Raw genomic sequence first — 25726 nt, 5'->3', positions numbered from 1 at the left:
TCCCCGGAGTGGCTCCTGCCGTGATGGAGCCCGGGGGTCACTCTGCCAGGGCCAGGCTTTGGGGACAGTGCTGAGTGGCTGTTCCCTACAAGCAAGGGTGCCAGGTGCTGGTGACACTGCTGCTGGCTGTGGGGGACAACACTGCCCTGCGCCACGCTGCCAGTGCAGTGACAGTGGCGACAGCAGCAGGGTAGAAGGAACATGTCCTGTTTCCTATGGGGTGTATGGCATTGCCTGGAGTTGGTAACCTGTGGTGGCTTGAGGGGACATCAGATCAGCCCAGGACACGATGCGTGGGGACATCCACCTTTGGGGACGGATGAGGACACTGCACTGCAGTGATGCTCAGCTCTCCCTGTCCACAAAACCCTGCTCCAGCCTGAACGGAGCTGCAGGAGCTGAGGCAGCCCAAGGAGCCCCACTAACCCACACCAGCAGGATTCTGGGGTGGAGACGGCGTCCACAAATGAGACAGAGGAATCCTACAGGAATTTATTCTAATAAAGGGAGAGAAGCACCCATTTCTCCTATCACTGGAATGGGGACTGTGACCCTGCATGAGCAGTGCCAGCCCGGGGACCCCAGGCCAGGAGGTGTCCTGTGCCCTCACATCCCTGACACGAGCCATTCCCAGCGCTGCCGCTGTGTCCCACCTCTGTCCCCATCCCCAGGGCCCCTGGGAGCGGAAGAGCGGCGGCGGCAGCATCTGTGCGGGCAGCTGCCTGCCCTGCCTGCCCTGCCTGCCCTGCCCCGCGCCGACGCCGTATAAATAGAGGCAGCGAGCGGCAGGGAGCTCCTGGCAGCCACCATGAAGGGCCTCAACCTGCTCTGCTGCTGCGTGGCCTCGCTGCTGCTCCTCGGCACCGCAGGTACGGCCGGGCTGGGGCTCCCGGGGGCTGGGGGCACTCCGGGGGCTGGGGGTGCCCGTGGGGCTGTGGCTGCTGGCAGGCTTATGGGGTCCCCACGGGGCTGAGGGTGCCCTTGGGACTGTGGTGCCTCTGGGGCTCTGGGTGCCCAGGCTTATGGGGTCCCCATGGGGCTGTGGGTGCCCTTGGGACTGTGGCAACTCCACGGGGCTGGCGGGTCCCCATGTAGCTGGGGGTGCCCACAGGGCTGGGGGTCCCCAGGGTGCTGCAGGTGCCTGTGAGGCTATGGGTTCCTACAGGGCTGTGGGGACCCCAAGGGGCTGTGGGATCCCTGTAGGGCTGGCTGCTGGTGCCCATGGGGCCGTGGATGTCCATGGGGGAGTAGGTGCCTACGGGGCTGTGGGCACCTAGAGGTGTGGGGCCGTGGGTGCCTGTTGGCTGGGGGTGCTTGTGGCGCTGTGAGCACCTTTGGGACTCTGGGTACCTGTAGGGCTGCAGGTACCTGTCGGTCTGTGGGTGCCTTTGGGGCTGTGGGTGTCTGTAGGGGCCCTGCAGGGTTGCAGATAGACTTGTGGGTGCCTGTGGGACTGAGTGCAGGAGAAGCTCTGGGGTGCGCAGTGATCCCAGCCCTGGAGCAGGACAGGGTGGCAGGGGTACAGCGGTCCGGGCTTCCCAGCAGCTTTTCCAGGGCTGCAGTCACCCCAAAATGTGCAGGGAAACGTGTTGGGGGGCTGTGGACAGGAGGGGATGGCGGGAGGTGCAGATTGGGGTCCCTCTCACAGAGCCAGGTTGGGCGCAGGGGTCGTGCTGCCGCTGATATGCCTTGGGTCAGTGTCACCTGTGGCTGCCGTGGTGGCTTGATTTTGGACCGTGAGGACTTCGGGGGAGCAGAGAGGTGTTCCAGGGCACTGGGGATCTCTGAGGACCCCGGATCCCCTTCCCCGGGCTGTTCCATCCCCGCTTCGCTCCCCGGGTGCCCGGCCGGGTGTCCCCGGGGCGGCGCGGCGGGGTGGCATCGCTGGTACCCTTGCTTGCCCTTGAGTTAATTCGGGCTGGTTCTCTGCCTGGCCGGGCTCCGGCGGCCGCGCAGCCGGGAGGGGGGCGGCTAAGTATGGAAACAGCCGTGTAAGGGGACACTGTGCCCCGGCAGCCCCCCCGGCCGCCGCCCCCCCGCCCCGCGCCGCCGCGGCCCCGCGCGGGCACCCGCAGCTGCCGCCTGCCAGCACCCGGCACCCCCGGCCCCGCCGAGTTTTGGCCTTTTAAGGGCATCTTGGGCCATTCTCGGGAGTGAATGGGTTTGGGGACCGGCGACACACCCCGATAGAGGTGGGGTGACCTCCGTGGGGTTGTGGGTCCAGTCTGTGGAAGGGGGTTGGAAAAGTATTCTGCGGGCATGGCTGGTGGCTGGTGCCACTCCAAGCGGGGCTGATGGCCTTGTGAGATATCAGAAGCTTGTCACCATGGTGGGTGACCACCAGCCCATGCCTTGGCTTGGCTGAGGCTGGCATGGCACAGCACCAGGATCCTCCAGCTCAGAGGAGGCTCTGGGGCCAGGAGGCACGCAGGGGTCCTGCAGCCCCAGGACCAGCTCTGAGGGGTCCCCCAAGTCCCCACCTGTTTATTGGGGGTCACGTATTTCACCCCAGTACTGCAGGTTTCCAAGAAAGCTCTAAGCACTGGCATGTCTCCTGCCCATGCTTCTGCTCCTCAGGGACCAACAGGATTTGTAGGATGAGTTTTGCTTTTCCTTTGGCTCCAAGCTGAACTCTCAGACCCGGCTCCTTTGGGGTGCAGGGAGTGGCTCGGAGGGTGTGCTTTTTCCATTTTTTGGGACATGTCTTCCCACTCAACCCCTGTTGGTGCCTGTGGGGATTCCATGGGGCTGTGAGGCTGCTTGGGAAGAGAAAGGAGTGAAAGTCCAGTGGAGAACCAGAGGCTTCATTGGAACATCATGGCAAGGTGTGGTCCTTAGGGTTTAGTGGCACCTGGGGCTGCCAGGACCCTGCCACCATTCCCAGAGGTCGGGGGTGGGAATTGCCCTGCGCCTGCGCTCTGACAGCCCCCGCCAAATCAGCTCACTGCACACGTGGCCGGGGCTGGCAAAGCTCCCTTCGGTTGCCAGGAGCCTGGCAGGGACAAGCACCCACTGTGGGGCTGGGCAGTGGCTCATGCCGATGGCACTCGCCCAATACTCCTCCATCTGTTCCTGCCCAGGGGGACACACTCACACCTCAGGCAGAGCCCAGCCATCCCTTCCAGGCAGGGTGGCCCCTGTGGCCACCAAGAATGGGCCACAGGGATGCTGGCAGGGCAGTGCCCAGACACTAGAAGCTTTGCCCTAGGGACCCCTTGGCCTGCAGCCATCATGGATTTGAGTGGGAGGGCAATTCCAGGCTGTGCCATCACTGCCTCTGAGCTGAGAGAGGGCTTGGGGAAAGCCCTGGCACAGTGGTGTCCTCCTGCAGGGCACTGCAGGGCTGGCACAGACCCCTGGTGGTGACAGCAGGTGTGAGCCTCATCTCCTGGGAGTCCTCATCCTGCATCATCCTGGAAGGTGTCACCTCAGGATGAGCTCCATCACCGTGTTCTCATGGCATCTTGGGGTGTTCCCCATCACCCAGGATGAGTCACCTTGGAATGTGTCACTTTAGGGTGGGCTCCACCTCCCAGGTCAGAACATCTTGGGAGTGGGACTGTGATACCTTGTGTGGGCTCAGGGCCGTGGGCTCAGGGCCCTGGGCACAGGAGCCATGGGGACACCCCACCCTGACCATCCCAGGCCAATGGTCCCCACAGTAACCAGCCTCCCCAGAGGTGGGGAACCCTGTGTCCCAGTGACACCTCACTGGACTTGTTCCACCCTCCAGCACCAGCACAGCCATGGGCACCGCTGCCATTGGGTGTGTGTGAGACAAGGGGCTTGGGGTACCTCAGGTGCCTTGGGTGCTTGTGCCACCTACATCCCTGTCACACCCCTGGTGCCTCACCCTGAGGAGACCCTGGTCCCTGTGGGTGCCCTATCTTACTCCTAAGCTGTTGGCTGAGCAAAGTGAGGCAGATGCTGGGCAGGTTGGCTCTGCTGTGAAACCCTCTCCATCAGCCATCCTTGTCCTGGTTTGTAGGTCACATCCAGCCAGGCAGGAAGGCCAGGACACCTCGCTTGTGCGTGGCCCTGACGGCACAGAGGTACCAGCAGGTCTCTGTGGGGTGGCACCAGGCTGGGAGGGCTGTGCCATGCCCAAACTCTTGCCACATTCCCACTGTGGCCCACTTGCCAAGCTGGTGAAATCCCAGCCTGGCCGTTGTGTCAGGGTGACCAGATTGCTCCTGGAATTGCCTGTTCCCTGAGCACTGCAGGAATAGCAGCAGCCCCGGGGCTGTGCAGGACTCCACTGAGCTATTTCCAGCCCACGGGGACATTTCCCTTGTAAGTGACAACTGGAGGGAGCTGTGAGCTCCTGTGCCAGTGGGGGCTGCAGGAGGGGCAGGGGAGGCCCTGGACAGGCACCCCAAGCCAGGATGGGGTGTTGGCAGTGGCAGCACGGCCCCAATGCCAGCTGGGCATGTGGCTTGACCCTTGGGGTCACACAGCCCTGGGTACACTCTGGAAAAGGGCTTGGAGCTGTGTGGCCCTGTCCATGTGCTGGTGTCCACAGCGCTGCCAGGTCAGACCCCAGGGCTGGGTGCCCCCGCTTGGCATGGCCAGGCAGTGTCTGCCCTGACACCCCCATGGATTTGAGGATCTTGTGGGACATCAGGCATTAGAATCCAGGCTGGCAAGTCCAAGGGGAGACTGGGTGACCAGGAAAGCTTGGGATGACCCAAGGAGGGATGGGGAGCCAGGAAGTCTTGCCCTGAGTGCACAGAGGGTGTCTCTCAGGGGACATCCCTGGGGTGGGTTGGCAAAGCCTCCCATGGCTGGAGGCCAGGGGACAGGAACAGTGGGACCTCCTGGACATCCTTCCTCTGGAAGAAGGGGCTCTTCCAACCCCAGCCATGCCACAGCATGTCCCTTGGGTCCCCCAGCATTCCCCCAAGCTGCAATGGACACCACAAGTGGATGTTCCTCGATGTAGAGTGTGACACCAGCCTGTGCCAAAATACCTGATGTTTCCTGGCCATCTGCTCACTGATGAACCCAGATCTTATCAGCCAGGAAGCAGCAGGTGCTTCATCTTCCACCTTCCTCATCTTCGTGTCTTCTGCAAGTCAGGATTCAGGGTTCCTTACAGACCTTAAGCGTGGGGAGACAGTGGAAGAAACACCCTGCAGCAGTGATTCCCTATTTTCATCTCTATTTAGAAAGCTCCAAGCCTGGTTTTAATCCCTTTGGTAGATCCTGATGAGGTTTCTTTACTACGTATTAATAAAAATATAATATGATTCTATCCAACCATTTACAGAAATCAAATAACTTCATAACTTTTTAAACTAAACCTAAAATTTTCTGTACAGATGAGGTCAAGTTAGCTTGACAAAACTGTTTCCTAGGCCTCCCTCTGCATTGAAAACCAGGAATATATTTGCTTTATGCTGGTGTTTTGGGATCACAAAGCCTCTGGGAAGTGATGATGTGTCTGGGCATCCTGGGTTTTGGGGTGCACTAGGGTCTGGAGAGCCAACCCCATCCTCAGCCCCATTCTTGTGGTTGTGTCCTCCAGGCTGCTTGAACCCTTGTGGGATGCTTTGCTCTGAAGGCATTGGCCCAGCTGACCCCAAACGGGAGCTGGAGCCGGGCTCCCACCTGCTCTGAGTCCTGGGCTGGCAGGGCCACGAGCTGGAGGAGCACTGGGGGGATGGCCCTGAGCAGAGGCCACGGGGGCCCCACAGAGCCTGGAGGGCAGGGACATCACCATGAAATGGGGTCTCACAGGAAAGGAAGGGTCTGCACTGGGTCCAGCTGGAAAATCTCATGAATTCTTTGACAGCTTCTTTGTGTCCACTCATTTTCCACGAGGTTTTAAATGAGGTTTTAAAGGCCGGAATAAAGGCAGGGTTGGATATTTGGGATAAAAAGTCCTGCCAAGACCACCCCTGGGAGGACACGGGGAGCACAGGACTTGCAGGAGCCAGTGGATAATACCCCCAGGGAAGCAGGGATTGGGATCTGGGCAGGGGAAGGGGGCGTGTGAAAAGCCATCCCCGCAGCCCTGCCATCGCCGGCCCCACGCTCAGGGCTCCGATTTCTGCTGGAGGGGGAGAGTGTCCCTTCAGGACCACCTGTGCCCATCTGTCCCTTCTCACTGTCCTCCTGGAGGACCCGTTTTGCCATCAGGTCGCTGCTGTTCTGTACATTCCTGTGCAGGGATGGAGGGGACACCGTGATGTTCAGCCATGCCCCTCCTTCCCGCACAGGCAAACCAGCCACGGCATCCTTTGGCACCCAGAACTGGGCCGTGGGGTCTCCATCCCTGCTGTCACCACCTGGGAAGGTGTCCCATGACAGCTCATAGAAGTCCCAGCATGAGACAGGGGTGGCAGGGGCAGTGCAAGCCATGGACACGGCAAGGAGGTCAAGTCCCCGAGGGGAAAAGGGCGAGGTCTCCTCTCCGATGCCACCCATCTGCTTGGCACAATGCAAGGTGTGAACACGGGGAGCCCCGGTGTCACTTTACACCGTGGCTGTCCCCTCTCGTAGCCCACGGGGGCCCCCAGGTGCGGACGTCACCCTTGGCTGGCAGCGGGGCGAGGGGCTGGGGCCAGCGGCTGAGGGGGCGGGGGCTTCAGCGGGGCTGCTCCTCCCGATCCCCCGTACAGTTGCCGTGCCGTATTTTTAGCCTCCGGAGGGTGTTAAGCCCGTAACCTTCGGCCCATTTTGCACTCATCAGCTGGCCATGTGCAGGTCAGCACAATTCACCATGGATCGGGAGACCATGTAGGGGAAACAGGGAGAAGGAGGTGGAGAGGGGACAGGGACTTTGTGTAAGACCTTGAAGATCACAGGAAATAAAGCCCGTGACCACCAAGCTGGCAGGGACATCCCCATCTGAACACCTGGGGGATATTTCCCTTTTTCCATGAAGGATGGCTCATGGTGGGCACCGGCTTTGCTGTTGTGCCTGGCCATGGTGGGTGATGGCCCCTCTGGGTCAGAGGGGACACACAGACCCCAGACAAAGCCCTTAGGACTCTCAGAATCTCCTCTGCCTGGTCCTGCCCTCCTCCTCTGCTTTGACCCTCACTCCTCTCCCAGCCCTCAAGGTCACCAGCTGTTTTGGGGCCCAAGTGAGAATATCCCTGTTCCCATCACCTGAGGGGATCCTCCATTGACTCAGGCTGGTTCCCAGGCCACCACAGTCGGGCAGGGGCATGTTGCCCCCAGCCACTCAGGGCTTTGCAGGTCAAATGTAGATATTCCCATTCAAGCAGCTCCTGCAAGGTCCAAGGGGTCTCACAGGAAGGTGACCTGAAGGACAGGGGTGGAAGGGAGGGGGGTGGGAGTTGTCCACCACTCCCTCCCTCCATCTGGGAGCTGAACTGGGAGCCTGGAGGCACCTGTGAGCCGTGTGCCAGCAGAGGACGGGGAGGTCAGAGCAAGGGTGACCTGTGCATCCGGTTTGGGCAGGGTGAGGGGCCGTGGCAGCGGCTGCAGCTCTGCTGTGCCAGGGAATCGAGAGCCACTGGGAATGAGGGCAGGCTGGGGGGCAGCCTGTCCTTCCCAGTGCCCGCTGCTGCCATGGCACAAGCCTCCCAACGCAACTTGATCCCGGCTCACAGCCCCACCAGCCCCGGTGCCATGCAGATACAACCACACACCCAGTATCCCCAGACACGGCAAACTGGGCTGAGGGGTCTGGGGCTGGCACCATGCTGACCCCAGCCCAGCTCCTCCTGTGCTCGGTCACCACAGTCCCTGTGGCCAAGCCCAGCAAGCTCCAGCTTTGCCAAGGTCCTGCTGGACACAGCCCTGTGCCTCCTGCACGGACACGGTGCCAGAGCCGGAGCAGAGGGCTGGCCATACCCACTCTCCTCCTGCAGCCTGGGTCGAGGTGGCCTTTTTCCTGCTTGGCATCTGCCTGCCAGCTGGAGTACAAAGGAATTATTTTCCTCTGAAACGTTCCCCTGGCATGAGACGTTTGGGGGGATTATTTAGGCTAGCAGCAACTGTTTGTAACGGAGACAGTATAGCCGTGATCTTTTATTTTTGGCACCTGCTGACTGATGTTAAATTGCAGTTGGAGCCTATGGAAAATACGGATGGATTCTCCTGGGCCCCAGAACACACTCATTGTGTCCCCAGCAGCCGCACGGCATGGCACATGCCTTCCTAGTGAAGGGACACTCACAATAAATAGCTCCCGAGCCCCGTGGCCAGGGTTAGGCCCTGCCTGTGGAAGGCAGGATTCCATGCTGGGCAGCCCCTCATGCCAGGAAGCCCCTTTCTCCTCTTCCCCTTCACTTCACCGCCCACTTTGGCTGGTGTGATGCTCTCTTGAGTCAGGGCTGGGGAAGGACCTTTTTAACCTGCCAAGTGCCCACAGCCCCTCAAAATCTGCTATTTTTACTCCTTTCCCTGTTTTTAGGGCAGATTTGACACCTTCCTGCAGTGCTTTGGGGTGGGCAGCAGCCCCAGTGCCAGGCAGCCAGGGCCAGCAGAGCCATAGAGCCCCTGCCAGCTCCGCTTTGCCCCCCACAAACACATCTTTCCACCCAACTTCTTGCAACAGGGACAGAAAATTGAGCTGGAGCTGGAGAAGGCTCAGGGTAGAGTTTAACCCTCTTGGTACCAGCCACAACTCATCCCTCAGGGCCCTGGCGGGTGCCCTAGTGGCCACGTGCCAGCGCGGGTGGGACTGACCGAGCTGTTCTCATCGTTTAGAGCCGCACGCCCCCAGCACGGGCCATGGTGATGGTGCTGCTGAGAGCCCCCTGCCAGCCACGGAGCCCCGGCTGGAGGAGAAGGCAGCCGATGGCAGCCCTGAGGAGGAGCAAGACAGTGGCACTGCCAACGCCTCCTTGCCCGGCGTCACTGAGGAGGGACGTGGAGAGGGGGAGAAAGAGCCGGCAGGTGGCCTGAGCGGGGGCCTGGGGCCAGGGGACAGCCGGACAGAGGAGACCAGCAAGGACCAGGGCCAGGAAGAACAGAGCTCAGGGGAGGATTTCATGGCAGCTCATCATGGAGGGAACCATGGGCCTGGCACACAAGATGACATCCATGCCCAGGAGGATGAGGAGCCCAGCACAGAGAAAGGAGGCTCTGAGGAGGAAGGGCAGCCTGCGGAAGAGCAAACAGAGGAACCAAGTGCAGCATCTGCTCCCGAGAGAGAGGAGGAAAGGGACGAGCAGAGCTCAGAGGAAGAAGATGATGAGCAGGGAGAGTCTGAGGAAGGTGAACATGGGGAGTCTGAGGTAGATGGAGGCAAGGAAGAGTCTGAGGAGGGAGAATCTAAGGAGGAGAAAGAGTCTGACGAAGATGGTGACAGGCCAGAGAACGAAGCTGAAGAGAGTGACAAGGAAGCAGCCGGCACTTCCAACAAAAAGATCCAGAACAAACCAGCAGCTGCTGGCACAGGAGAAGCCAGGGATGGTCCTGCCAGCTGCCATCACCCACCCTGTGGGGATGCAGCAGAAGACCCACCGCCAGCAGCGGAAAACCCGCCAGTGGTGGAAGACCCACCAGAAAAAGAAGGCCCAACAACAACAGAAGACCCACCAACAGCAGTGGAAGACCCCCCAGCAGTGGCAGAAAACCACCTAAAAGTAGCAGACCCCCCTGCAGACAAGACCCCACTGGCAGGAACAGAGGTCCCCAGCACCCCCCCAGCTGCCACCGAGCCCCGGCACAGCCAGATAGGTTGGAGTCTTTTCTTGTGGGTGTGCTGTAGCGGCGAGAGTCAACCTGGCGGAGCTGAGCTTGGCACATTAAACCTCACCTAGTGCATGGCCCTCTCCTAACGCTTGTGCTTCCCCACCCGCCCCTAACTGCACTCGGCCGTGGGCAGCGAGGCCGCAGCAGGATGCCCATGCGGGCGCTCATCGCAGTGGTGCCAAAAATGACTCCTCCCTCACTCCAAGTCCATGATTTCTCCTCAGGGACGTAGACGTGGATAAAACTTTTAACCTCCAGGCCCCTTTCAGCACTTGCAGATCTCCTAAAGACTCTTTATCCACCACCCGCAGAGTCCTCCGGGCCCTCGGCTTGTGCAGGGGCAGGATGCTCCCAGGATGGTAGGGCTCCCAGGATGGTGGGGCTCCTCTCCACCAGTTCTTGGCTTGTAGGGAAGGCTTCTTGAAGGAAGAACCAATCCAGGCCAATGAGCTGCTGAGGCACCAGCCCCGTTCAATCAGTGAAAAGCTAACTAGGGGAAAGGGATACCCCCCACCATGATTTCCTAGAAACATTTGTGGACTTTGGCCCACAGGTTGGGCAGCAACCTTCGGACCCAGATTAGTATTTTTGTTGTTTTCATCTGTAACGTCCCAGCTCAAGAAGCCTCCCATTTTTCCCAAAAGGCAATCCCAGTTTGGTCTCTGTGTCTTCACTTGGCAAGTCAAAAGGTCTTCCTCAGCCCAACACTCAGTAGGTGCTCAACACAGTCTCAGGGCTTAGTGGTGCCCTGCTTTATCCTGGTGTCCCGACCTGTCCCCAAACCCCTGCTAAAGTCTGACCCAGCTCGCCATATCAAAAAGCTCTTGGAGGCTCCTGGTGTGCCAGCAGCTCCATGGCGACGACACCTCTGTCTCCCTGTTTTGGGGACACAGGGGTGCCTTCCCCACTGGAGGCAGCTGCCTCATGCTCTCCACGCCTGCTATGGAGCCATGAGGGACAGGGTACTGTGCAGAGGGCTCCAGGGAGATATGGAGGCAGAGGTGGGAGAACTGGGAGGGAACAGGCCCACTGGCAAAGGCAGGGCAGCCAGGATGGGCCAGGCTGGCCTGTCCTCCAAGAGCTGGAGCCAGCCCCAGCCTCAGCACCCACATCTCCAGCTGATCGTGTAGTTTTTTGGGGGAGTGGGCAGACAGAGAGGCGGCAGCACAAAGCCTGCACTCGAGGCCAAGCCCCGTGGAGCTGCAGCTGCCGGGGGAAGCACCAGGGCCCCGTTGGGCAGCAGCTGCCACGTGTGCTCGTGCTACATCCCAACCCCGGGAGCCCCTTCCAGGCACATCCTTTGCATTCCCCACCAACAGCCAGCCCCTCCTTGGAGCCAAGCAGTTGCCCATGACGCTTCCCCCAGCAGCCACAGCCCTGGCAGCCTCCAAGAGCCTGTGCAAAAGGGAAAGCACGTGGCATGCCAAGGGTGACAGCGGCTGCTGCGGGCATGGCATGTCTGCAGGCTCAGGGTGTGTGTGCTCCCCATGCCCTCTCCTTGGCAGTCGCTTGTGTGTGCTCCTGTGTGGGTTCCCCCTCCAGCACTAACAGGTCTCCTTGCTTTCTCCTCCAGAAGAGGTTGAAGATGCCAGCGAGCCGACCAAGCGTGACCGGTCCCACTTGGAGAGCACCCTCAAGCTGAACGAGGAAAAACCTGCCGATGATGTCTCAGGTGAGTGGGCCATGCATGCCCTGCACTAAGACCATGGACAGGATTTTCCTTCTCTTCTGCTTTGATTTTAACCTTGCTTCTTGCAGATCTAGTAATGCCAGATCTTCAGTAACAGCCCTTTAGCTGCTCTTGGGTTAACATATTTTAGGTATTTTAAAGACGTGCCCAAGGGCTTACAAGAATTAGGAGGGTATAGAGGCTGGAAGATGCAGATGGTGAATCCCTGCTCAAAGAAACCTGGAGCAACTTGTAATAAAGGGTTGGGATTTTTATTCCAATTATATATTGGATTTTGCTACTCTAAGGTTTGCTTGTGCTGGCCCTGTTGGCAGTTTGGGCTGGAAAGGCAGTGGTAAGAGATACTGTGGAAAAAGCTCCTCCTTTTTTCTAGCAAACAACTCAGGGGCCATGCCAGGGGGCTGTGGCACCATGGTGGAGGGCTTTTTGGGATCGTGGGTGTTGAGTGCTAAACAGCACTTAGAATAGATGCTCCTTCCATCAGCTGCTGGGAGGAGATGGGGACAGTGCCCAGTGGGAAACATTAGCAGGGGAGAGGCATCAAAGTCCTAGAACAGCTTGGGTTGGGAGAGATGGTGAACACCATCTCGTTCCACCCCTCTGCCATGAGCAGGACACCTTCAGTAGATCAGGTTGCTCCAAGCCCTGTCCAAACCTGGCCTTGGACACTTCCAGGGATGGGGCAACCACAGCTTCTCTAGGCAAAATGTGTGACTGGGATAAGTTTGGCCAAGATTTCAGCTGTAAGCCAAGTCCCTTGATCCATGGCTGGGCCACCCTCGGGTCCTGCAGGGAATGTCCCTCCTGCAGGGAGGGGCTCACCTGGGGTTTGCCTCTCACCTGCCCACATGCTTTGTCCCCCAGGAGTATTGCAGCGGCTGAGGAAGATCTACCACTCCTCCATCAAGCCCCTGGAACACTCCTACAGATACAATGAGCTGAGGCAGCATGAGATCACAGGTAATGCCACGGGCACTGGGGTCTCCAGCACCAGCAGGTCCTTGGGATGCAGATAAGAGCGCAGAGAGCAGATCACAGAAAGCCTCGGATAGTGTGTCTTCCTTTGCAGCTTTGCAAGGAGTCCATTAACACACTGGGCTTAGAGGCCATGCCCTAGTGAACCCAGCAGCAGGAATTCCTGCCTCTGCCTCAGCCCATCTGCTGTCAGGGCCATCTGTGTGGGCTGAGCATTGAGCCCTGCCTGCCTCGGGTCTCCCACCTGCTCAACATCAATGCCCTGTACCCCTGCCAAGCAGAGATCACGGTCCAACGAAACAGGCTTGGCAAGGAAGCTCAGAACCTCTCAAGGCTGGGGATGAGCTTCCTGGGGGTGGCTGGAACTGGCATCCTTCCTGCTGGGTACAGGACACAGCCATGTGGGCAGGGTATTCCTCAAGCTCCACAGCCTTCACTCATCCTGAGAGCTGGAGTTCCCAGCCGTTGGCAATCTCAGACATGTTGGATGGGGTGAGCAGGTCCCTGTGGCCCCCAGCACGGTGTGGGCTGAGCCAGGCCACACATGTGTCCCTCCAGAAGAGGAAAGTACAGCCCTGTCCCAAGATGCTCACAAGCTACAGAAGTTCTTGTGACCCAGGAAACACAAGCAGCCTCATTTTCTAAGCACAGATGGCTCAAACCCAAGTCCAAGTTTCCTGTTCACTGGGATAATTCTCCTCTGAGCACCTATTCAAGCACAAGAGCCAGGGCCAGATGTCTCCTGAGCATCCAGGGGATGCTGGAGTTCCTCCTGCCAGTGTCCCAGGACCTCATGCCCATGTCAGCCTCCTGCCAAGGTCCTGAAGTTGTCCTCCTTGTCCTGCAGCTCTGCCTACCTCCCCAGGTGTCCAGGCCCACACCTCCTGGAGCCATGCCCTCCCTCCTGGTGAGGCAGGACCAGGACACACCCTCCCCAAAGATCTTTCTTTTACAGCTGGCCTTGCTCCACCAGCACACAGGCCCCACATTCAGCTGGGAAACCTACTGGGGCACATCCCTGTAGAGCAGAACTCCTGCATTCCAGGCATCCCCACTGCGACTCCTGAGTCAGGGTGAGACATTCTGTAAGCAGGCTTGGACATCTCCCTACCCAGCCAGGCCATCTCCAGTGTAGAGCCAGTGGGGAGTACAGGGAAGTCATCCTGTGGGAGGGTAACTGAGCATCACAACATGTCCTGACTGTCACCCCATGGCTGCTAGCCTGTCCCCTGACAACACCCCAACTTTCTCTCCAGGCTGCTCTGGTCTGTGTTGGTGATGTTTGCTGTCAGCTCAACTTGGGACACAGTTTAGGTGGATGCTTGGGGTTACAGGAGAAGCTGGTGGGCTCTAACCCCCACTTTGCTGTTCACAGCCAGAGGATACAGCCCCCTGCCCCTTTTTGGGAGGAAACAAGTGTTTAGGTGTTTCCCAGGCTCCTGCTGGCTTCCTCCCTCTCAGCTCCTGAAGAAACAACCATTAACCCTCCTGTTTTCCCAGCCTCTCTCAAACCCAGGCCCTGAGCAGGACTCACCTCGGACAGCAGGTCCTGGTGTTCCTCCTGGCCTCAGCTCAACATTCCATAGTCTGTTCCACCTCACTGTGAGGAACAGCCACCCCTCAGGTTGACAGTCCCCAGGTCAGGTCCCAGCACACCCTGCTGTGTCTTACAGGGCACCCTCACGGTGCTGTGACCCTGGAGCTGGCAACCCATAGTCCCCTCCTGGCCCCCAGGGAAGGGCACAGGGATGCTGTACTGCCTCCAGTCCTTGTCTCAGCTGTGAGACATCCTGGCCATGCTCCACTCCAAGATATTTCTATGGACACCAAACTTCTTGAAGGATCTCTGACAGCCCAGCCATATCCAGGGCCCCGTTGGGCAGCAGCTGCCACGTGTGCTCGTGCTACATCCCAACACACAACCCCATATCTGGAAACCTACAGCTCAGCAGTTTGCCTTTCATACCCACAGATCCAGCTTTTCCCAGTCCCTCATTAGCAGTGTAATCAGAGAAACCTGCACATTAGTTACAGGGTTGGCCCAGGGAACTCTCTTGACCTTGCAGGGCAGGTGAGGACACAGTGGAGCTCAGGGAGCCTTCTGAACACTTCCCCTGCACAGTGCCCTGTCCTGATTGGGTTCATTTCATCAGTGGTGTCCCTGCAGGCTGGGAGGTGCTCTCAACTCCCCACTGTACCCCCTCTCTGTGGTGGGGGGAGGCTGGAGGGCACAGAGCTGCCAGCTCAGCTGGCTGGGAGGAGCAGGACAGCTGGGAGAGGTTTGGGGCAGGCCTGTCATGGAATATGTGTGACCTTTGGAGGTGTAAGCCAATATAGAGGGGTGCCATGGCAAGCACCCTGGCCCCTCCATTACGTGGCAGCCTTCCATTTTGTCTCCCTTCCCATCAGCTCCGTGCACTGCAGTGTAATCCAAGGAGTTCCTCTGCTCCCCACAACATGTGAAATCTCCCATGGAGTCCTGCGGGAGCTGTGGCTGTCACCATCAATTCTGACTTGTCAGGGTGCATCTCAGAAAGCTCCCACACACCCTCTGCTTAAGCCTGGCAGATGCCATTTCCTTCTCCCTGCCTGCCACCCTCCCGCCTCTCTGCTCTGCCATCCCACATGGATGCAGACATGCTCTGGCTGGGTCCAACTCTGTGCTTGGAGGGACTATCCCTAGCTGAGGGTGAGGGATTCTCCTAGTCCAGCCGTGGGAAGCTTGCTGTGAGGTCACACCAGGTTGTGGTGCATGCTGGTGACCCTAATTACTGATATATGCTAATTAGCAAGTGTCCCTGTGTAGGAAACGACCTCCCAGATGCCATCACCCGCCCCAGGGGCTGGGTCCAGGTGACCCTACCACTGGGGTTGTCAGGACACTGGGTTGGTGGCTGTCTAACCCTGGCTTGTTGGGCTCCATGTGCTCGGTGGGTGATGCCAGGGAAGGCAACAATCCCGAAGAGCAGAGGCTGGGATGCAGGGCACCCCGAACCACATCCCCGCCCTGCAGGGCAGACAGGGGTTCAGTGCTTGTCCTGGGAGCTGCAGGTCGCTCCCAGGCTGTAACTCCTTGTCTCCTGCTGGGAATGCGGCCATCAGTTCCCTCCTTGTCCTGAACCACACCCGGGCTGCCGCATCCCTCCTTGGACTCACGGTTCCTTTTCTCTCTCCCCATGTCCCTCGCTAACAGCTTACCCCGGACGCACCCTGGGCTCCTCGGCCACAGGTTGGTATCGCCGCCTGCTCCCTGCACGCTGCTGGCACTGCCTGCGCACTGCGCTGCCCTCCAGCTTTCCCAACACAGCCGCACTTCCCAGGCACCGAGCAGAGCCGGTACCTGCCATCCCCACCAGGACAATGTCCCCAGCTTGACTCTGTGTGTCCCGACAGCCCGTCCTTCCCTCCAATTCTCACCTCACCCAGGCTCTGACACTTTTCCCTCTTGCTTTAAGACTGAGAGGCAGCATATTCCTCTGGCCAGGGTTCCAAGGCATTTCTGGTAGTCCTATGAGAGCAGCTGAGGGAGGTGGGGGGGCTCAGTCTGGTGAAAAGGAGGCTCAGGGGGGACCTTCTCACTCTCAACTCCCTGACAGGAGAGTGGAGCCAGGTAGGAGTTGGGCCCTGCTCCCAGGGAACAAGGGACAGGACAAGAAGAAGTGGCCTCAGGTTTCACCTGGAAAGGAAAGGAAGCTTGGATTGGATACTGGGAAACTTTCTTCCAAGAAAGGCGTGTCAGGCACTGGCACAGCTGCCCAGGGCAGTGGTGGAGTCCCCAACCCCGGGGGGATTTAAAAGCTGTGTGGATATGGCACTTGGGCACATGGATGCCACATGGGTAGCAGCCTTGGCAGTGCTGGGGGAGCATTTAGAACTGGTGATCTTAGAAGGCTTTTCCAACCTAAACAATTCCATGATTGTATATGTTGGACCTGTAGGTTTATCTCTCACCCACGGCATGAACTGGAGGAGCCCAGCTGATAGCTCATCCTATAGAGGGAACCTCTTCCCACCCTTCACTCTCCTACATGCAGAAACTCTCCTGAATGTCCACCCTTGATCCCACAGCAGCTGTCCCAGTGACATGGATTGGCCCCTGCCCAGCAGCCTCAGCCCCCTCAGAAGCCTGAGCTGGCTCCTCTCCCTGCCTATCCTGCTCAGGGTGTGCTGCCAGGTCCCCCCAGAGGATCAGGAGATGGGAGACATTCCAAGAAATGCCAGCCAACACCCAGCCCTTCCCCTGGGCCCAGTGCTCAGCCACGGGAACAATGTTCCTGCAGGGAAATCCCATCTTCTGTCCCTCCCGTCCTGCCCCATGGCCACACTGCCAGACCCTGCCAAACCAGGCTCCTTTGGACACGGCCACAGCAGAGCCCTGCCAGTGCCTGGAGAGCCTTTGGCTCCCTGCTGTGCCAGCATGCCAGCAGTGGAGAGGGCTGTGGGTATTTATAGCATATTCCGATAGCTGTCTTATCTCATCTCGGGTTCAGGCGCTTGCACACGTGCCACCGGGGTGGGCGCAGGCACAGCAGGGCACCTGGGGGAAGCACAGGCCGTCTGCAGCCACATGGGCTCATCCCTCTGTCTGTGGGCACACGTGTCATGAGGATACTCATGGATTTGGAAGCTTTGGGAGCGAGGGAGCCAGCCCTCTGAGGGGTGCTGGATCCGTGCCATGGGCACATGGCCGGTGGTGTTTGTGGCACAGGGGTGGGACTGAAGTGTGGGTAATGCTGGGAGTCTCCCCAGGTGTTTCAGCCCTCCTGAGTGGCTTGAGGACAGAGAAGACCTTGGTGCTCGTGGCTCAGTTGAAACCAGGAAAGGAGGGAGGTTTTGTTAGGTCCTCTGCTTTGTTCAGCATCCTCAGGACAGCCTTGCACTTGGGGCAGAGGCCACACCAGGCACGTCTGCTGGGCTTGAGGACAAGGGGGGACAAGACCTTGCCCAGGATTAATCATAGAATCATGGAATGATTTGGGTTGGAAAGGATCTTAAAGCCCATCTTGTTCTACCCCCTGCCATGGGCAGGGACAACTTCCATTATCCCAGGTTGCTCCAAGGTCCAGCCAGCCTGGCCTTGGACACTGCCAGGGATCCAGGGGCAGCCACAGCTTCTCTGGGCAACCTGTGCCAGGATCTCACACCCTCACAGGGAAGAATCTCTCCCTAAATCCCATCTAACTCTGCCCTCTCTCAGTGTGAGGCCATTCCCCTGTGCCCTGTCACTCCAGACCCTCATCCAAAGTCCCTCTCCAGCTCTCTTGGATCTCCTTTAGTCACTGGAAGGGGCTCTAAGTTCTCCCCAGAGCTGTCACTTCTCCACCCCAGAGCAGCAGCGCTTCCAAGGGCAGTCTGGCATTGCCACGCGGAAAAACCTCACAGAAAGCCACTGCTCAAGGAAAGAAAACTGCTTGGACATCCAAACTGCTCCTATGCCCAGAGCTGAGCAGCCCAAGCAGACCCAGGCTCTGCGGAGGGATGAGCTTGAGGCTGAGCTTGAGCTGGGAGCGAGCAGCCACAGGGTGGCTGGAGAGAGCCGCTGTGATGGAGCTGCCGCCATCCCCGCCCGGCCGCCGGCGAGCTCCGGCTCTTTTCCGCTGTTTGGACCATCAAGCTGACCCAAACTGCTGCTGACAGACGTGGCACGGGGACACAGCAGGGACAGATGCCAGGCCAGCACCCTCCCGGGTGGGAGATGCTTCCTCTCTCCCAGCCTCTGGGCAGCAGCAGGAGAATCCATACACGGCCTCACATCCTTGCAGCTGCCGCACTTCCTGCAGAGTTGCAAGTGCCTGGCACTGCCCACATAGCCCAGGGCGGGTAGAGGGGGGCTCGAGGGGCTGTGGGTGACCAGGCAGGGGGGCTGCCCACGTCGCTGCCCACCTTGGCTCCGTGGAGCAGAGAGGGGGATGTGCAGCAGAGCCAGAGCTCACAGGTGCCCACATTCACACAGTCACACCTGGCCAGGGATGTCTTATGAAAGAGCACACAGGGACCCACCCCAAACCTCTGGCACAACATCACAGGGAAAATAGTAATAATAACAGCCATCCGTAACCTAATTAAAGCTGGCAAGAGAGCAGAGCAGCGGCGACAGAGCAGCAGAGGAATGATTAATAATGAGAGTCCAAGGTTTCAACACTTGTTTTGGTCCCATGTGAGAAGACAAGGCTGGATTCCTGCAGCTGCCAGGCAGGGAGTGGGGTGCGGGAAGAGCCGTCCATCCTCTGCTTCAGAGGTGCTGCCCTGCTTTGAAAAGGAGGGCTGAGCTGCATGGATGCAGCAATGCCTCACGGAGAGATGTCCCCAGCCCATTCCCTTCCCCAGAGGTGATGTGGTGAGCCTGTGATGGGCAGATACAGCAGGAAGAGGCTGGAATGTTCTCCCCAGCCCCTGCTCCCATGGCCAGATGGGTTCAGTGTGAAGCTGCCATGCAGTGCCCTCCAGCACCCTCGGGGCAGGAGCTCAGCAGCATGGGGGCTTTGTGGCTTCCCCCACCTTTGAGATGGATTGCTGGCTTGCTGGAAAGCTGCTGGCTCCTGCGAGGGTGGCAGCCACAGAGCGCCAGGGGCTCTCAGCTACCTCATGGAAAATAGTTCTGCCTTAGGCATGGGGATGAAGAGAAGGTGCCGAGGGCAGCACAGCTTGCCCAGGGCATCTCCTTGCCTTGGGCCATGGGGGAAGGCTCCACTTCAGCTGAGACAGCAGCTCCCAGCTCCTCTGGTGTCATCCATCCCCTAGCTGAACTCCTGCTGGCAACAATGACCCTCTCCCACCCTGAGCATAGGATGGGGTTGGTTATCACCAACGGGAACTCACCCATTTTTACTTCCATTCTTGTCCTGTTTTGCACTCACAGTCTCCTGTGTGTCCTGGGCACAGCTTGAGGGCTGGCATAGGCCCTGGGCTCCTTTGGCTCCACCAGCTGCCTACGTGGTGTCCTGGGGGCTGGGGGGTCAAGCAGTGTGGGCACAAGCTGATTGCATGAGTCCTGTTTGAGCAGGGATTGCTCCTGGGGGCACTGGCTGCGTGTGTCCAGGGGCCTCTCTGCTCCTGGACTGATGGCATGGCACGGGGACAGGTCACCATCCTCACGGAGAAAACTGTGAGACTTGAAGAATGCAGGAGGGGGACTATAGTTCACTCCCCTCTTGCCTTTCCCCAAACCCAGAGCGGGGCTGTTTGCCCTCCCCACACCCAGCTGGAGCCTCACACCCAGCTCACACCCAGGCAGTGACCTCCTGCTCGGCCGGTGGGTTGGGCAGCACGCCCGGGGGTAGGTCCCTGTGAGGGCATGGTGGAAAGGCTTGCAGGCAGCTGGCACACGGCTCGCACCGCGCTTACCAAGCCCTGTGCCACAGCGCTGCTCCCGAATCCACAGCAGCTCCCTCTGCACGAGGTGTCGGTCTGGCTGCGGCATGGCCTCCTCCATGGCATGTCCCGTGCTTTGCGGCGGCTGCCTTCAAAGAACACCCCCACCCCGCAGCCAGCCCCAAACTCACCCGGGCTAAACCAGAAACGAACCGAGACAAGGCTTAAAAGACCTTCCAGTCCTCCGCAGTCTAAGAAGAGCTAAATCTCGGAGAAGGTCAGGCAGCGAGGTGGGCTCTGCCGCAGAGCACGGGGCCGTCTGCTCCCGCAGCCGGCGGGGCGGTGTCTTGGCTGGCGAATGGCTGGTGGCCCCCGAAGGGCGGCTGTTTCCCCGGCAGCATCACCGCGCCGCTCAGATGGGATGCTCGTTACAGCCGGCAGTTAATCGCACGGCGGCGACGGCTATTGTTCCTTCACTTCCTCTTGTTATTTCCCCTCTCCGCAGATGGGGAGATCACTTCCAAGCCTATGGTGCTATTCCTGGGACCGTGGAGCGTTGGCAAATCTTCCATGATAAACTACCTCCTGGGGCTGGACAACACTCCCTACCAGCTCTACACAGGTACCACACTCACTGCTTTGCCAAGGGGGTGCCGGCACCTGCATTTCCACATCCGTGCAGTCAGCAATTCCCGGCCATGTGTCTTTGATCCCTCGTTACAGCAGGGAGGTTGGGATCTTCTCCGTGCCACCTGGCTGCAGTGCCATGTGGAGGGAGAGGTTCCCCATCACAGCCTGTCCTCCCCTCCAAGGGTGGAGGAGAACGTCTCTCCCACAACATCCTCATCCTGCAGCACAGGGCTCACAGCTCCCAACCCCGACCCCCTGAGCAGCAGTCATGTCAAAAGGGCAACTCACCTTTTTCTTCTCCCCATCCCTCCTCACATGCAGCCAGCTAATTCACCCTCCCAGGAGAAAAGCCATTTCCCCTCCTTCCTCCCTGCTCCCACGGATGTCATCTCACAGCTAAGGGCAAATGTCCATGGCCAGATCAGTGCTGTGGTAATGAGGGCTCCCGGGAGATGGTTCTCCATTGCACCTTGTGCAGTCAGGCCACTTCCAGAGAAACCAGCCCCACAGAAAACAACCCCACTGACATCTTCCCAAGAAGTCTGGGCAGGAATTTCATGCTGCTTGCCTTGCCCCTGCATCTCTTGAGAAGTGTGCAGTACTCCCAATGCTCCCAGCCTCAGGCCAGCCCTGTTGTGTCCATAGCCTGGCACAGATTTCACACCTCTGCTGCTCCTCTCGTTGCTGTGCAGGGGCAGAACCCACCACCTCTGAGTTCACTGTCATCATGCATGGCCCCAAGCTGAAGACCATCGAGGGCATTGTGATGGCTGCTGACAGCGCCCGCTCCTTCTCGCCCCTGGAGAAGTTTGGGCAGAACTTCTTGGAGAAGCTGATAGGCATTGAGGTCCCCCACAAACTGCTGGAGCGAGTCACCTTCGTGGACACGCCAGGCATCATCGAAAACCGCAAGCAGCAAGAAAGAGGTAGGGGTTCACTGGGTTCTTCTAAGGGACCCCAGAAAAAAATGCCATGATGATCTGAGGTGACAGAGGTGGCTGAAGCACAATGGAGAAGAGTCCTGACACAACACAGGCTGCCCAGGACAGTGGTGGAGTCACCATCCCTTAGGGGGATTTAAAAGATGTGTGGATGTGGCACTTGAGGACATGGTTTACTGGTGCCTGTGACAGTGCCAGGGGAATGGTTGGACTCAATGATCTTAGAGGACTTTTCCAACCATAATTCCTTGATCCTGCGATTCGATATCTGCTCACAGGAACAGCAGGAACTTGTGGCCAGCATCAGGAAGGAGGAAGGTCTGGAGGTAAGGGTGGGAGAGACAGGCAGTCACAGGCCCAGACACCAAGGGATGGCTTTTCATGCCAAGAAGCTCCAAAATGTTTTTAGCATGTGAGAAAAAGGTTCTAGGCTACAGGGGAAGTCTGCTGTGCTTCACACCCCATACAACCCAAATGGGGATTGAGGCACAGCAGGCTCACGGTTTATCAATCCTTTGATGAAGGGACTCATCCTGCATTGGATTTCCCTGTTTCCTCTCCTCCAGGTTACCCATTCAATGACGTGTGCCAGTGGTTCATTGACAGAGCCGATCTCATCTTTGTTGTCTTTGACCCCACGAAGCTGGACGTGGGCTTGGAGCTGGAGATGCTGTTTCGCCAGCTGAAGGGCCGCGAGTCGCAGATCCGAATCATCCTGAACAAAGCCGACAGCCTGGCTACCCAGGAGCTGATGAGAGTCTACGGCGCCTTGTTCTGGAGCCTGGCTCCTCTCATTAACGTCACGGAGCCACCCAGGGTGTATGTTAGCTCCTTCTGGCCCCATGACTACCATCCAGAAACCCACAGAGACCTGTTCCTCAAAGAAGAGATATCGCTCCTGGAAGATCTCAACCAGGTGATTGAGAACAGGATGGAAAACAAGATCGCCTTCATCCGCCAGCACGCCATCCGCGTGCGCATCCACGCCCTGCTGGTCGATCGCTATCTACAGACCTACAAGGACAAAATGACCTTCTTTAGCGATGGAGAACTGGTGTTCAGGGACATTGTGGAAGATCCTGACAGGTTCTTTATTTTTAAGTCCATTCTGGCAAAGACCAATGTCAGCAAATTTGACCTTCCCAACCGCGAGGCTTACAAGGACTTCTTTGGCATCAACCCCATCACCAGTTTTAAGCTGCTGTCTCAGCAGTGTTCCTACATGGGAGGGTGTTTCCTAGAGAAGATTGAGAAGGCCATCACCCGTGAGCTTCCCGATCTCTTGGGAAGCATCGGCTTGGGGAAGAAGCCCAATGTCCTCTCCTGTGACGTCACTGGCTGTGGCGAAACCCCAAAGAATCGCTACAGGAAACCCTAAGGTGATCCACAACCCAACTGTCCACGTGTTCCTACTGGTGAATGAGCTTATGTCTTATCTGTCCAAGAAGCCGTGGTTTGTTAACCCTTTGAGTGCCGTGCTGGCAAAGGCTACCGTACGATGAGGACTTTGAGTCGTTGACATCGATGACAGGGGAAGATGGGTGGGCATAAGAAAGAGAATAAAAACTGTGAATTCCTGACATTTTATCTTTGTTCTTTCGAGTAGAAGGCAATGTTTAAGCTGTAAGTATGAGCAATGCATGGGCAGGACTGCAGCTGCTTTTCCACTGGTGCCGAGAGTGCATGAAGAGGGATTTAAACCTCTGCATCCCTGAAACCATGAGGGAGCAAGAACGAGGGCACGGCGTGGGAGCACAGGGGAGAGCAGTGACACACTAGCCCAGGCATCACCAGGAGCACTGGTCAAGGAAAGAGAGACCATGTCCCAGCTGTTGTTTTCAGGCACAAACCTGCTACAAATCTCAGCAAATATTGATCTTGTTTTTCTTTCCAAGACTTCTAGGTCACCTGGTGAGTTCTGCTTTCACTTAACAGCTCGTTTGATCTTCTGCAGCCTTCATGTGGGTGTTTGACTTAAGAAGGAGCGTTTGCAGGGGCATTTGTAGCTCCAGACAAGCAGCCGTGATGGGATTTGCAAGTCCATGGCAGAGGAAGAAATGGGATGGAAAGGAGCAGCCAGAACTGGCTGAGCTGTGCTGGAGGAGGAGGGCCAGCACCCCAAATCAGATGGTCCCACAAGGAGATGTGAGCAGGGTTTCCTTCCCCGGACCAGCACAGAAGAAAGCACTTCGTGCCTACGTGTGTCATTAACCTCAAAACCCATGCTGGCAAGTCTTGTCTGTGGACCAGCAGGGCTCCAGGGGTGAGGGTTTGGCAGTTTGCCTTAGTTCAAGTCCATGTTGCTCTTTTCTCAGTCAGCCCTCCGTGTTTTTGTGCTCTGTGGAGGGAGGCAGGAAGGGGTGTCATTATCTGTGAAGTAAAAAAGGTCACATCCCTTTTGCCCACCTGCTGATCTGTCCTCTGCAGGACAGTCCAGGAAGGTTTCTGGGGCTTGCTTTCCAAACTCCTCCCTTTTAAGCCATTTTTTGGCTCATCTCTGAGCATCGGTGCTCAGTCCTGAAGGAGTATTGCTTTGGAAGCAGCCAAGCAGGGTGAAGTTCCTCATGGACAGCTGACCTTGAAACCTGGCCCTCATGGACAGCATGGCTGTCTGCCAAGCTGAGCCCAAACCAACCAGGAGATAGATGTTGTCCTGGATGGAAACTGGCACCTTCAAGCCCACCAAGGACCTGCTGAAAGTCCTTCCTCCTGCCAAACACCCACAGCAAGCGTTGCTCTCCAGGAAACCTCTGGAGAAAAGGGACTTACCTTTAACAGAAGCAAGAGGACATGGAGGTGCGGCTGAGGCAAGAAAAAGGCAAAAGGAATGAAAGAGGGAAAGAGAAAGCTGGGAATGGAAGGCTGTGTTGTGATGGGGAGGGTGTGAAGGGCAGTGCCCCCTGTCTCCACATGTGCAACAGGACATGAGCTATGGCAGGAGGCCTGGGAGAGCTCCATGTCCCCCAGGCGCTGCAAAGAAGATGTCCCCTTGAGTCCAGGTGAGTTTGGGGGGACGCTGCTGCAGGGACTTGAATGCTCCTGGCCTCTGCTTCAAGGTAGGACCTGACAGTTGAACTAATGATGCTGAGGCCCAAATCTACGTCCAAGCACGGGGCAGGGCGTGGTTCAGGAAGAGGGATTTTACCTGCAGTGCAGAGGGAGCAGAGGTGCAAGGGAAGGCAAGCAGTGTCAGAGAGAGCAGCAGCCAGAGCAGTCTGGGAAGAAGGGATGTGCTTGTGAGTACTGTGAGGTCCCAAACCTGCCCCAGTGCTGCTGCCCCTCTGCTGTTGTGCCTTCTTTCTTGTCCATGATCCTGTTGCTCATCAGTTTTCCTCTCCATCTCTCATTTGCTCTCCTCTGTCAGGCTGGTCTGCATAATTTTTTAAGAGCTAATGGAATAGAATCACCAACAGAAACTGGCTGATGTTGTCACTGTCACAGAAAGCAAAGGCCTTTAAACATTTCTATTTGCAAGCAGTGTATTGCACCATCTCTTTCCTTGTTCCTTTGTCCCCCTAAAGTCCATGGGGTACCCAGGGAAAGGCCCCCTGTCCCATAAGGAGTATTGACCTTGAAGGCACTGTTACTCTGCTCTCAGGCCACTCCCATCATTCTCCCCATCCTTTCTCTGGTTTCCTTTTTATCTTGCTTTATTTTCCAGCCCTCATCGTCTCCTCTCCTCCCTTCCTCTGCCCTGCAGCACCTGCACGCCCTGTGCAAAGCCCTGGTGCCTGTGTCCTGGATAGGGGTCCCCCATGATAGCCAAAACCCTTTTTCCCCTGATATGGTTCGTTTGGGCTCTCCTTCCAAAGCCATGGCACTGGAGGTCTGTTCTCTGCTCCCTGTGACACACACTGACCCAGCTCTGTGCTGGCTCAGGGAGATGCTGCCACAGATGCCTACTCTTCCATGGATCCAAGTGGCTGTGGGTCCCAAGAGGATTGCAGTTCCCAGCCCAGCTCTCACCGAGCTTTCCTAGGAGACCTCTGGGATTCTGCGAGTGGAAAAATGGGGAGCAAGGAGACATTTTCATTCTGCTGAGAAACCCCAACCCCCCCTTCCAGCATTTAGGGGGTGGACATCTTGCCCAAGAGCTTCGTGGGAGGGAGGGAGCTGGGACACAGGCCCTGTAGATGCCCGCGATCATGTGCATTGGGATAAAACTGTCAGCTTGAACATCAGCCTGTCTAATAAAACCTGGTATTTTCCAAACACACTCCCTGGAGATGCTTGTTTTGTTCCTCCTCCTGGTGTGGGAGAGAGCGCCAGGACTGGGGTGGCTGAAGGGGTGCAGCTACAGGGAGCAGAGCAGGAACTCCCTTCACCCCAGCTTTGGCCTGTGTCCTGTGCACAGGACCTGACAGCCATGCCTGAGTCATTTGGCTGCTTTTCTGTGCCTGTCTCCCTGTGCCATAGGCCCAATAGGAAAAGCAAACCTCAACTCCTTTGCATTGTACCTCAGGGCAGTGTGATCCTCTCTGATGAGACAAATCCCTGCTCCCAC

The 25726-nt window shown here is 57.9% G+C and overlaps 1 protein-coding gene across 5 annotated transcripts; it reads left to right on the top strand.

Moving 5' to 3' along the window:
- The first annotated feature begins 756 nt into the window (after window positions 1-756).
- SRL (sarcalumenin) lies at window positions 757-25438 on the top strand. Of its 5 annotated transcripts, none has more exons than XM_082292528.1 (8): window positions 781-869; window positions 8686-9660; window positions 11252-11347; window positions 12230-12325; window positions 15534-15569; window positions 20157-20273; window positions 20974-21207; window positions 21789-25438. In XM_082292528.1, the coding sequence occupies exons 1-8, from the start codon at window positions 809-811 to the stop codon at window positions 22598-22600; spliced, it is 2427 nt and encodes an 808-aa protein (XP_082148654.1). In that variant the 5' UTR covers window positions 781-808; the 3' UTR covers window positions 22601-25438. The 5 variants fall into 5 exon arrangements, with proteins under 5 accessions (XP_082148656.1, XP_082148657.1, XP_082148654.1 ...); XM_082292527.1 differs by having other exon boundaries at window positions 11249-11347; XM_082292530.1 differs by lacking the exon at window positions 8686-9660 and having other exon boundaries at window positions 757-869; window positions 11249-11347.
- The last annotated feature ends 288 nt before the right edge of the window (window positions 25439-25726 follow it).

Source organism: Coloeus monedula (assembly GCF_965178545.1).
Source record: "Coloeus monedula genome assembly, chromosome: 16".
Taxonomy (NCBI): domain Eukaryota; kingdom Metazoa; phylum Chordata; class Aves; order Passeriformes; family Corvidae; genus Coloeus; species Coloeus monedula.
This window is presented reverse-complemented; position numbering and strand designations above follow the sequence as displayed.